Source organism: Morone saxatilis, unplaced genomic scaffold (assembly GCF_004916995.1).
Source record: "Morone saxatilis isolate NCDOM2014 unplaced genomic scaffold, NCSU_SB_2.0 Contig5, whole genome shotgun sequence".
In the NCBI taxonomy this organism is placed as follows: domain Eukaryota; kingdom Metazoa; phylum Chordata; class Actinopteri; family Moronidae; genus Morone; species Morone saxatilis.
In genome coordinates this window covers 18,448,779-18,462,225 of record NW_023340095.1, presented here as the reverse complement: position 1 = coordinate 18,462,225, position 13,447 = coordinate 18,448,779, and the positions used below count along the sequence as shown (strand labels likewise).

The following is a 13,447-nucleotide window of genomic DNA, read 5'->3' as shown; positions in this document are numbered from 1 at the left end:
CACACACACACACAGACACAGCAGGAGTTAACCGTCACATAGTTGTATTGTCCGTCTGCAGACGAATGCAGGAGGATGTTTTCAGGGTGATTTAAGTGTTCGTGAAAGGTATCTGATCCTAATCTGTGGTTTTATTTTGCAGTAATGACTAAAAGTCACAAAAACTACAATAAAGTAAAAGTTCCTGCTGTGTTTTTAAGCTTCAGATGAATCAGTAAAATGACAGGATACTGTATGTTGCTGCTTCACACAGGTGAGACTGGACTAATCTCTGCTGACCAGCAGGTGCAGTCAGCCGTGGCTGCAGAGCGTCACACTGAAGTCGGGTTTTATTTACTGAATTCATCGCTGTGGGTTCGTACCTTCAGTTTCCAGCTGGATGCTGTCGATGGAAAACTGAAAAGACAAAGAACAAAGAATGTTATTTATCAGTTTGTCTGGACTTCATTGCTGGATTTTAAAGATTTTAGTTGGTTTTCTGTCCTCTAAAGGCCACATAACTGCACCATGAGGCAAATACCAGTTTTAACTGTCCTGTAACTTCTCACATACAGTCCGAGGTCTTTATTTACCTCCATTTAAAGCTGCAGAAATTTGGAAAAAAGTTTTTTCTGGAGCAGCGTACAATGAGGTATCTACGTCTCTATATGTACGATCTGGCTCTTTTCTAGTGCAGCATCTTTAAGACTTCACTGTGGCTGAAAGAAAACAACCAATGTAAGCCACAAGCAGTCGAGCTGCCCCCCCCCACGCTGCTGCAGGAGGAGCTTTATAAACACTGAAACCACCAGTGTAATGAAAAAGGAGAGCTTATTTATTCTAGTGTTTTTAATTTATTCTCTCTTTGGACTTTTAGAGCCTGAAGCACTTTCATCTTTATCATATCTCACGTTGGTCTTTTACTGCGAACCAAATCTACTTCTGGGTCCAAACAAAGGAACACTGAACCTACAATGGAATAAGTAGTGAGAAACAGAAGTATTTATATTGTAATAAACTGATGGAGAGAGATGTGTGGGGCCAGTTGTGTTTGGTTTTTCTGTTAAATGTTTTATTTTGTTGAGTTTCTTTGTTGTCATCAGTGCTACAGTGAAAACGTACATTATGCTGAATTCACCGAATCAGTGAAATATATGTGAGAATATTTAGTAAACAAATCATGTAACAGCATATGTTTACAGCACTGGACCACCAGGTGCTTTTCTACTACAAGGAGTTATAAACAGTTTAACTCTGAATGCCTCTATTTGATTCCTTGTCCATAAGTGTTACACTGCAGCTCAGCGCTGTAACTGGCGGCCATATTTCAGTAAGGAAAGAGCAGAAGTACTCACGACGACGGGCTTCGTCACCATCCGGCGTAGAGTTCCTACTCTTACGCTCCGACACTCCAGGATGATGCTGTCACACTTGGACACGACTTTGGGCTTCTTCGCCCTCGGTGAGAACTGCTCAGGAGGAGGCTGATTCCCAAACTGCAAAAACAAATGTAACTTTAGGGAGAGTTTTATTTTACTGCACATTAACGTCTAGTTTATTCAGAGGGAAATACAGCAAATGACTCCTCTCCTTTGTGGCTCGGCAGTAATGGATCAATGAGTCAGGGTTTCCATCCCCAGCGAGCTCCCTGAACACCGAAGAACTCACGATACTCTCAATAAAAGACTGCATCAAATATATCAAGCTTCAGATCTTTTTACGCTCCTTTGTTTTTCTTAAAGCCTGCAGTGTTTCACTTCAGTGCAGCACCTGGTGGCCTAGTTTACTCTGGAGTATCACACACACACACACACAAAACTAAAGTAATGAGTATGTACGGTGAAGAAAATACAGACATGTGTGTGAAAAAGGGTTACAAGTGGACAAAGAAGAAGAGATGTTTCAATTCTTTAAGTTTACATCCACAGTTGTATATTTAACAATTTATTACAAAAAAAATTATAAATATCGAAAAGCATTTCTTTACAGAAACTGTAGTGTGGTGGTTTTAAATAAAGATAATAGTCTAAACTTATATTAAAATGTAGAGTTTTTATTCAAACAATAAGCAGCCTTGTGCAAATGTACAATACAATTCAGAGAGGTAATAACATGAAGACCATTGACAATATATATATATATATACACAAATATATATATATATATATATAGTGTATATATATATATACAAATATATATATATATATATATATATACACTATATATATATATATACGAGATATAATAATACATTTTATTTAAAAGAGCGCTTTTCTGAATACTCAAAGACACTGTACAATATAATAAAAGAAGAATACAAGAACATCAATAGGTAAAAAACAATATAAAACAGTACATTACATATGTTAAAAACACACTTAGACTCCAGATTTTAAAAGCAATTTTTGAAAAGGTGTAATATGATATGATTATATTGCATATGTAGTAATAGATATTGACTATACAATAAATACACATGCAATAGATAATATCTTATATATTGTTATATAATAATTAATAATATAACTGAATAATAATAATATAATTTGTAAACATTATAATAATCAACAGTAAATGATAATATAAAAATTAAATATAAAATAATATATTGTGTAAATATGATATATTAATATCAACCATGGTTTAATATTAAACACATATACACATAAGAAGTAAATATGTTCCCAGGGTAGATTTGCCCAGTTTCTGTGATTGTGGAGTCTGACAGAGGCAGATGAGTTATGAAAGTCTTATTACAGTGGGGAGGAATGAATTTTTCTATATCGTCTTCTTAGAGCAGCGGGTTGAATGAAGTCTGTTGCCTAGCTGCTCTTTAGCTTGTCCAGTGTTGTGTGGAGGGGGGTGGGAGGGATTGCCATGAAATTGCCAGCAGTTTTGGTCAGCCATCCTCTCGCTCCAACCCCACCATCCTCCACGGGTGACAAGCTTAGAGCCAAGCGACAGATCCTGGCCTTCTTAATGAGTTTGTTCAGAGCTTGTTGGCGTCTTTCCCTTGATGCCCGCACCCCAGGTAACCACAGCAAAAGAAGATGGTGCTCGCCACAACAGACTCATATGGAGAGGGCGAGCGGCTTGTTCCTCCTAAAAATCCCAGCCACCATCTCGCTCTTGTCTTTGCCACGTTCAGCTGCAGAGTGGTTCTCCCCATCACTTCACAAAGCGGTCGCCGGTTCCCTGTACTCAGCGTCCTCGCACCTTCACACACGCCACGGATAGCCGTGTCATCAGAGTATTTCTGCAGATGACCGACTCAGTGCAGTACATTTTTATGTTTATTTTTTTAAAGTCTGCCAGTGTAGGTGGTGAGAGGAAAGGGACAGTACAGTTACCTGGGGGCCCCCAATGTTACTATCAGATGGTCAGACAGCCACAGTTCTTTAATCTCAAAAACTGTGGTGCTGCCCGTCCAGATAGTCATCGACCGTGTGATGAGGGGAGCACCCACCTGGTGTGTTCTCCAGTTTGGCCTTCCAGCAGTCGGGCTGGAAGGTGTTGAAGGCGCTGGAAAAATCAACAGAAACATGACGCGACCTTCGAGGCAGGCAGGATGTTTCCAGAGCACTGCACCTCTCTGAAGGTGGCAGACTCAGGTTGAAGAGGTGCCTGAAAACTCCACGAGCTGGCGGAACAGTGCCTCAGCAGCGAGGCTAATGCAGTCCGGTCCTAGCAGCTTTCATCTGTTTGAGCCTCTCCAGCTCTTCTCAACCTGGCTTGGATGTGATGGAAGTCCAGATTGGGGGGTGGGGTATGTGCAGGGTCTGCGATGGGTGTCAGCAGTAGGGTTGGGAATATATATTTTGAGACAATGTAAAGGATAAACAGCAAAAAACATACATTTTGAATCCACTGGACATTTACACTGCAGGCTGGTGTGTAGTGTAGCTCTTACACAGGTAATGTTGACCAACAATAGGGTGTATTTGGCCATTCAATGACACCGGACTGCATTTTCTGCAGTTTGGCACCAGGAAATAAATGGCAGAGTAATACATCTTTGTATTTTCCTAGTCTCTGCTGAGATGGACAATATCTTCAACCTTTTAATTTTGGTATTTACAGAAACGATGTATATCATGGATCATTGCAGTCTTTAGCTGTATTTGGCATCATCATGTCTTCATTATAAACAAAGCAGAGGCCAGCAGTTACAGTAGGGGATTTAATGGAAATGTCACCACTCATTAGAAATGACACATGTAAACTTTGCGAAACAGAGAACCTGGTTTATTACCATTCAACTCCATCCACCACAGATATTACAGAGCAGATTCACAAGTATTAAGCTTTTTTTATATAACAGCAGCTGCTTTTTTTCCACACTCTGTTCCCCTGACCCCCAATCCCCCTGCCTCCTACTAGGGAAAAGCATTACAGGTGCACAATTTTATTTGGTGTGAAGACTGGCCCCTCAATTCATTCAGCTGTAATCAGTCCCACTACGAGGTTTTTTGTTTCTTTTTGTATTACTGTAGGATTTGGTACATATTTTGACAGAATTGCAAATAGGATTTACATCCACCTTCATTCACTGCAGGCGCCAGGCTCCTCCTTCTCATTTCCAGACAACAGAAGAGATCTGACATTTAGAAGAGGGGGAATTACGACTGTCTACTGTATAAAAATGTACAGTGGCTTTATTGACATACATTCCATAGGTTAAACAGCTGCAAAATAGGAGGCACACCCAGTATTGCACTTCATTAAAAGTTCTGGCTCAAAACATAACCCAGAATATCAAACAAAACTGAAGTGAAGAGTAGCAACTTCGGAATACAGCTATTTTGAATAGTATCATTATATACAAGATTAGATAAATCGTACACTATTTTCCTCCCAAACATAATATTCTTAACAGTCTTATCCACCAACTCAACTTTTTTTGTCCGTCAACCAATGATGCACTTGACAGTGGAGAATACTGTACAAGATTACGAAAAAAAGTTTACATACAACAATATTTTAAATTTATAGTTAGGAAGCTGGAAATACGGCCTGTTCCTTTTTTTTTTTAAACCCAAGCTGATCCACAGTTGCCTTTAAGCAAATTTATTTGATATTCAATGTTTAATCTGTTACACTTCAGTGATCAGGAGGTGTGCAACGTCTATAGAAGCCGAGGGAATACAACGGCCGCATGCAAACACGTCACAAGTTATTTTCTTTTTTTTCTTCTTTTTTTAAAATTCTATTGTTCTTTTTTTCCATTCAGGTTACTCTGAATCCAAAGGAGCCACAGCTCGTTTTGTAGCAGAGCCTGGATACTGATGTTGGTAGACGAGCAGACCTGAGGACTCTTGGCGTAGAGCAGAAACCCGGTCCAATGTCCAGGAGACTTGTCAATGCAAGAGCCGAGTTTCACGGCTGACCTTCAGCAGCAGCCAGAAAATCACAGTAGACAAACTGGTTTTCAGTAAAAGTCTTGTTGTTTAGAATGTGTGGGCATTTCTGCACACCCCACAGCCCAGGGCGAACTCCTCCCCTGTTGGTGGGTGAACCACATGCAAAGGGCACTCAGTACCCTCCAGCTGCTTGCCTTTGGGCCCTGTGACAGAAAGGACAAAGATAACACCTCACTTATTTTTTTCCTATAGTTATTTCTGTCTGGTATTTACTGTCATATGCGCCCTGAATAATTTAACATTTTCCGGAAGAGTGTGGTCAATAGAATCATTAAGCACCTGCAGGACAATGCGGCAGCTCCTCCTTGGGGACACTAGTCATCCTCTGGAAGTCATCATGGCAGGCGTTGCAGAAGTGTGTGGTGCCAAAGCAGAAGAAAACAGCCACTGAGCAGCAGTACCGGCATTTATACTCCAGGAAGTCTGTGCCATGCTTGGAGCACATCTGGTGAAAAGTAAACAAGAATCATAAGGGGTGGGATAACTGTGTAAAGAGTACAGATAAGCACTATTTTTAAGTTAGAAGAGTAGCAACACTCTTCTCATCTAACTTAGCAAGAAAGAGAATAAGGGTGTAATGCAAAATGTCAAACTATTCCTTTAAACTGGCCATAGTTTCAGTCACAGGCTCCTCACCTGAGCCCTGGAGACATCTGAGCATGCTCCACAGATCAGCTCGCTGGGGTCGTAGTCATCTCCCTGTCCTGCCTCCGCATCGCAGCGAGCCTCTCCCCCGAAATAGGCCTGGAAATATGGGAAACCATAAATTCTCAAAGCCCTGAACAACATTTAAATGAAAAATAACTTTACTCTAAGTTTGTATGGTACCTTTTTGCACTTGTAGCAGACATAGTATGCATATCTGTTCATAGCAAAGCCTGCTGGGTCATTGTGGAAACGTGCTCCTGGTGTAGTGATTGCCTCACTCTTATGTAGACCCTCATACTCCAGCCTCATCAGAGCCTTTCTCCTCACATCCTCATAGAGCTCCTTAATCGGGTCAAGCAGGTCCTTGATCACCGAATGATTGATTTTGTTCTGGAGGCAAACAATGAAACAAACAAACCAGCCGAAGTTCATAAAGAAGGTTGAGTTACTGTTAATGTAGTTGTCAACACCATTTCACACAGATGACAGTGAACAAAGCAGTCCTAGTCTGTGACATCCACAGAGTGGGCTGAGCTTGTTCAACAAAGCATTTAATCAAACTGAGCTCAATCAACTTCAAGGTGTGGTTAAAACTGTTCTCAAGCTCTTTGTTGCTGGCTTAATCCGATTAGTCACAGCGGCTCAGGCAACATCTTACCTTGCAAATGGGACACAACATGAACCCAAACGTGATTCGGGGCCCGAGCCAGCGATTTTCGAGAACACGACGAGTACACTGAAGGTGGAACACGTGAGTGCAGTCCAGCTGAGAACAGAACAAAAGAGTTAAACATTAAATGGAAACAATTTGAAGTGAAACTCTTTCCCCTAATGGATAAACACTTGTATTAAGAGCTACCTGTACTGCAGGAGCAGCAGAGAGGGCCTCTGTAAAGCAGATCATACACATGTCATCTGCATCCTGTTTCAAACAGCCAGTGTTCTTGTCACAGCCGTGCAGACATGGAAGGCAGCTCTCCTCATTCTTGACTCCTCCACAGGGGTGTCCACAAGGATGAGTTTTACTGCAGGCTAGTTTAGCGTACTCCTGAGGGAGACAACATGATAGAAACTGGTGAGGCTAAGGAAGCACAACCACATAAGTCTACATTGCTTAATATGTGTCTTGTGTGTGTATGTATGTATGTATTTGTTTGTTTGCTGAAATGGGTGGACCTTTGCAAGGTTCACCACAGACTATTCTTTTTGAGGAAATCGAGCATGTTTAGGGTCTCAAAGGATGCTTCAGCTCTATCAGGCTGTGCTTAATTCCATACTCATCTTCTCAGGTATTATGAATATTCTATAATGTTTCCACTAAGCAAAACACCAAAAAGCAAAACTGATTAAGGTTCTAATAAAATATAATTAGTATAATTATATTAGAATATAATATATATATAGAATAATAGAATTATAGAATATAAGAAACGAAAAAGGAACCTGTTAAAAAAAAAAAACAGCATAATAAACTAGGTTTTGTTCTTGCTATTTTGTTTGTTCATTTATTTTTTTGTAGCTTTTTTTATACAGTTGTTTTTTGTTAACATGTGTGTATGTTGTATGTATTTTGCGAAATAAAAACAAAAGATTATATCTTTAGATTATTTTTAGAGCTTCAACTCGATAGTGGTTGATGTTAAGTACCTGGCAGTCTGGGTCTGAGCAGACGCTGCCCACCGCCGACAGCTCGGTTCCATTCCTCGTACCACAGAACCTGCAGGCATCTGAGCTGCTGGAGGCTGGTTTACCTGCAAAAATAACCCATGTTTTAGAATTGAAATGCATGCAGTAGGGGAAGCCTTGAAGCAATTCTGGAGGTGAAACTGACACCACTATTATACACAATTTAAGACAGCAATATATATAGTCATACCCACAGAGAGCACAGTGGGATGTTCTGTTTCTATCTTACCTGTGTGCTCTCTGAACTCCACCATAGCCTTCATAGTCTTAGAGTCTGCCAGAGCCATGAGCCAGAACAGCTTGGTCCTCCCACAACCTTCATGAAGATCCACCTTTATGGCCTCCTCTTCCTCCTTGAACACCTGAAAACAGCCGTAAAGATAACATTAAACAGCAGCTCATTACTCTCCATATTATCCAACTAATCAGCAGTTACTAACTAACACTAACTGGAAGAACCATCAGGCAAAAAAAATGGGATGTGTGCCAACCGATGCTAACCTGTCTCTGGTGAGAGCGCGTGCGTCGGTGCAGGTGGAGGAAGCGGTCACAGTCGGTGCAGAGGTTGCCACACATGTTACACAGGATGATGGCTGCTGTCTCACCATCGTCATGGTTGTCACACATGGGCTGCGGATGGTAGAGGAGGAAATCAGTTTGTTATTCATTGGACTGTGTCAGTAATTCTCACACACTATGGCTTTTATTTATTTATTATTTATTTTATTTGTCATTCTCACCATCTGCTTCTGCTGTCCATCTTTGCCCATCCAGCGACCAGAGGACAGCCTGTCGACATGGTCCTGGTCCAGCACACACAGTGAAGCTAAGGCCAGCCACAGCTATGAAACAGAAAAAGATATAATTAATTAATTAATACCCACTAATTGTAAACATACCACGCTGTGTGTATGATACGAGTCCATACCCTTGTGGTGGCAATACAGCGTACAGGCGACCGATGCTCCTCCTCCATTTTGGTCAGGGCTATGATGGTTTCAGCTATTGCATTTTTGGTGACTCTGGACCAAGCATCTGAAAGGTGGCCCTAAAAACAGCAAATGACTGTCTTAGAGGTGCTTTTTCCATGACATTTATCACAAAGATGCATGTGGTTCTATATCAAATCATGTTAGCAGAGAGTTAAAAGGAAAGATAGATTTAAACAACTTACAGCTGCCATGTCTTTAACCAACTTTATGATGATCTCTGCTATCTGAGGAGGAGTGGAGCCTTTCATCCACCAGTGGCTCTCCCCTCTGCGGATATAGCTGAGCATGACAGAAAGGTACAATTAGTATAAAAATCAAAGAAAACTGCCATTTGCCAAAAATTGCAAGTATGTAAATTTGCGTTGCTTTAAGTCTCATATAATAACATCTCTTTGATCGTCCAAATTTTGATTAACCCTAGCAGAAACAAACTCACCTGGAGTTGAAAATCATGGGCAGTGTGACAGTGGTGACCCCCTTGCCCGCAGCCATGCCAGCTGTGCCAGAGATGGTGGTGCCTTTGGCTTTCAGCTGCACAGTGAGGGCTTTTGCGATGCAGCCCAGGAACATGTCGAGGATGCAGAGCTTGTTCCAGTCACCCTTTTCTGTGGAGTGAATGATGTCACTGATGTCTGCTGGTGGCAGAGCCTTCACCCCAATAATACTGGCAAGTCGCACTGGTGTAACCTCTGGAAGGACGCGTCTAAGCAATGATGTGACCTGAGGCAGGGTAAGATCAGATGGCAAACATGAATATAATTTGCATAGTGTCACAACGTATTTACCTTAACACACACAGAAACATTATTTGAAAGAATGTGTTACACCTGCACACTTACTCTAAATCACAAATTTAACAATATCCTGGTCAGAGTCGGCTCTATGTCAGGTTAAAAAAAATCATGGATGTAATCAAACTTGTTTTTTAAAAGATTTTTTTAAAAATGTGCTTTGCAAACATTTTACAAGGCAAGAAATCCCCTCAACGTGTTTGTTCGACCTCGAGGATATGCACAAGACATTCTGTTGAGAAACAGTTAATGTAAACATAGATTTGTTTGTTTTCAAGAAAACCTTCAAATACTAAACTGCACATGAGTAAACCTCATGTGCATGTGTGCATACTCTCTCCCACCTGTCTCTGTACTCTTGGGGAAGCCGTGTGCAGCAGAGAAAACAGGTCTTGCATGAGTGTTAGCTGCTGAGCTAAGTACTGGCGCCCGACGTTGGAGCCACTCAGAGCCAGAACCATAGACAGGAGCTCAAAGCAGTAGGCGTCTGATGAGGCATCATCGTCGCTGGGCTGGGAGTTAGCGTTCTCTTTGCTGGAGATGGCGTGCTCCCACTCCTCCCTCACACGTGTTGCCTCCATACGGATGGCCTGGACGATGTGCGCACACACCTGGAAATAAATGCGCACATTAGCTTAGAGGGCTGAGATTACACTAACTCATGCTTGTGAATGGTTCAAGAAACTGACTGACTGATTTACCTGTTTCTGGAGGTTGGTCAGTTTGCTCCTACTGAAAATGATCCCCACCATGTGCTCTTTAAGGTCTGCGTCAGATGGTACCTATTCATAAAAACATAAGTGTAAAAAATTTGGTTGAAGGTCACTAAATATTTGAGGCAGTTAAGCAGTACAGTTAAACTGTGACAGTGCAGACCTTGTCTTCTCCCTCGGGTGATGAAAGGAGGTTTTTCTCTTCCTGTTCTGGAGTTGGCTCTGCATCTCCACAGATAAGTTTTCCAAAGACCTAAATGAGCAAAACAAAAAAGGAACAGTCAATGATTCAAACAAACAGTAGAGCATAGTAATAGAAAAATAATTTATTCAGTGGTTATAAGACGTGGATGAAGCAGTTAGACAGACCTGTGAGGTGATTAGGCGAAACACCCTGAGAGTCTCAGCCTCACAGTTCTTTTGCTGGGCCATGCTGGCTGAGATCTGTCCTAGAATCTTGATGCTCTCGCCCTCTTTCCAACCAAGGACCTTCACCTGGCGCACCCTCAGGGTGTTTTCCGGACCTTTCAGTTCCACCTTGATCACATGATAATCCCCTCCAGGAAGCTCACTTGTCACCCAGCCCATGTGACGCGAGTCGAGGTCAACCTTGGATAAAAAAGGCATAAGGGTGTTCACAGCGTTCTGCCACATGTGCACGTAAATCTGTAGTGTATTGTAATGCTTGAACCACACAAAATAATGAAGAAAAAAAAGCTTTATTTCAATCTGAACACAAGTATATATAATATATATATATATATCATACAACAACACTCATTAATACTTAAATATCTCTGCACTTTCATTATGATTTGGAGAGAGGAAGCAATCAATACATACAGCTTCATACATCAATTAACTCTCTTTAAATAGCATACTCCGTAGCACAAATTACGGCTTATACTGAACAACCTTACTACCAAAGAAACTGACCGTACCTGTTTGATTCTGCAGAGGTCCTCTATTGCTTTTCCACACAGGAATGTCACTGATGTTACTTTGTTCTGTGGATACGACAGAGGAAAAATTTAGTTCACTGAAATCCATCAGACAACCCTTATAAATACATTATGATCATCAACATCCTTCATTTTGCATTTTTATTTTAACAAGTAGTGTTTTCGCCCCAAAACACATAAATGCCCGGTTTGCTGATACCCCTTACCCCGATGTCTCTGGAGTTGTCCACGTGAACAGAAACGTTGGTGGCGTTTATGCCTTTCACACAGCTGATGGTGATGCACTTGGTTTTGTTCTTGTCCTCATCTCCAGATTCCCAGAAGGTCTCTGTGGAGCCGTCTGTTAGGCTGCCAATCATGGCAGGACGACTGGATGTCTTGATGTCTACTACACTGGTCAGGTCCTTCAGACAGGTTACCAGGCAGAGATCCTATTGTCAAACACAGATATGTAAAGTGTCAGCTTAGTGCAGGTCATTAACACAGATGCATACCAGTAAGTGGAGTAAGTCAGTTAGTGGTTGTTTTCTTGCCTGGCTCATTGCTTCGTAGCCTGACTGCACACTGATGTTGAAGCTCTCCTCACTGTCTCCATCATCCGACTTGGACAAGATATTGTTGATGTGATGGAAAACGTTGCTCTGATGGAGGAACTGGTGGTCGGACTGCTTGAACTTGAGACTCCAGCACCTAGGAAAATAAGTCAACACACTTTTCATACAAATTGCATCAAACTCAGAAATGGGAAAAGTGCAAAAGAGATAGTGATGATTCCTGACGCAGATGATTGTTTGCCAACTTCTTGTTCACACTGAAACTCCACAATACACAATACTAGCTTGGGACCGGGTTCTCACTTCATCACATCATTCTGCAAGTTTGTAGTAAATATGTCTTTTTCCCGAAAATTCAGAAAGAAGTAGAAATGAACCCTGAATTTAAAATCAATCCATCTTAAAATGTTGGTTTTTCAAGAATTCAGAAACTGTACCTAAGCGCCATCTGCTGAAGTGAGCTGCCACTAGGAAGCGACATCATAAGGTCAGAGATGGTCTGAAGGAGACGGTGGAAGGTGTGGGGGAGAGGATGAGCTGCCTCCCCAGCAATAACAATGTCAGACAGAGGGTGCTCACAAACACCAAGGTCTCTTTCCTGCAGGGCACAGAATGGAGATGTTTATAATTAGAAGGTACAACAGCAAAGGAAAAGCATTGCTGCATGCTTTTCGACCAGTTAATGACTCATTACCTGTTCCACGATTTCTTTGTTCCCCTTGTTTTCCTCATCTTCCTCATCCTCAGGTTCAAAGGGTGATGGAGTGAGAGATGCTACAAAATGCCAAAGGATATCATGCAGGGAGGTCGTCTGGATCACATTGCACAGCAGCCAGTTGAATGCCTGACAGGGACATCAAGAGATAATCATACTAATTAGTCCTCTTTCTACACAAACAACACTGAGTGCAGCTGAGGTCTATTAGCTAATTAAGTATACAAATCCAATTGATTAACTAACAATATCACACTGAGTCACTGCTTTATAAATAGCAATAATTAAAGCAAGACTGAGCTCTAAGGTCCAGAGAAATATTGCAAACAGCTGTACCTCCATGGCAAACACCCTGCAGGCCGACTTTCTCAGTGCATGCCTCATGGCCACCTCCAGGCCCTCCAGGTCGTGGTGCTGGATAACAAAAGCTAGGACAGGCCACTGGAAGTTCCTCTCCCCTTTACTGAGGGAGCCATGCGCTGAGATCAGCCTGGATAGCTCAGGAGACGGGTGCCGTAACAGGGATGATCCCACCTCTGTTTGGGGGACAGAGCGGGTTGATGTTACAGATGATGCATCACTTATCTTTGAGTATCCCTACTCACTTTTCAAATTATTACGTGCGATTACCTGCATCACCACTGTGGACCCTGCGTCTGGGTACGGCTTTGACCCGGGCAGGAGAGGGTGAGTGTTGCTTATCGTACTCAGATGCTACGACAGAGTAAGACCGCTGAAACACTGTGCGCTTTGCCGTGTCGCTGTCTACGATTGGACTGGTCTCAAGACTAAAAGAGAGCATATAAAGGGCCGAAACAGACACATACAGTTTAGCAACACAAATACCTCAACAACCCTTCAGAGTTTGAATATATAAGTTTTTATGTATTTTAAATATGTTTGCAGACAAAACAATGGCCAGTATGTGTTCATTTTAAGCAGCTACTGACTCATCTTTTAAGCAAAGGAGACACAGTCGACCACTGA

The 13,447-nt window shown here is 41.8% G+C and overlaps 1 protein-coding gene across 3 annotated transcripts in view; it reads right to left on the bottom strand.

The window, feature by feature from the left end:
- Positions 1-4,199: 4,199 nt before the first annotated feature.
- mycbp2 (MYC binding protein 2) overlaps positions 4,200-13,447 on the bottom strand; it is a gene marked incomplete in the record, with an annotated part of 57,658 nt that continues 48,410 nt past the window's right edge. For all 3 annotated transcript variants that reach the window (XM_035677023.1, XM_035677024.1, XM_035677025.1), the window contains 24 exon segments: positions 4,200-5,542; positions 5,679-5,844; positions 6,036-6,143; positions 6,228-6,437; positions 6,706-6,813; positions 6,907-7,095; positions 7,695-7,798; positions 7,963-8,095; positions 8,235-8,363; positions 8,474-8,575; positions 8,662-8,781; positions 8,908-9,004; positions 9,162-9,445; positions 9,861-10,127; positions 10,218-10,298; positions 10,393-10,482; positions 10,599-10,838; positions 11,171-11,236; positions 11,398-11,622; positions 11,725-11,881; positions 12,183-12,343; positions 12,440-12,589; positions 12,797-12,996; positions 13,091-13,248. In XM_035677023.1, the coding sequence (XP_035532916.1) occupies positions 5,427-5,542; positions 5,679-5,844; positions 6,036-6,143; positions 6,228-6,437; positions 6,706-6,813; positions 6,907-7,095; positions 7,695-7,798; positions 7,963-8,095; positions 8,235-8,363; positions 8,474-8,575; positions 8,662-8,781; positions 8,908-9,004; positions 9,162-9,445; positions 9,861-10,127; positions 10,218-10,298; positions 10,393-10,482; positions 10,599-10,838; positions 11,171-11,236; positions 11,398-11,622; positions 11,725-11,881; positions 12,183-12,343; positions 12,440-12,589; positions 12,797-12,996; positions 13,091-13,248 (3,661 nt within the window).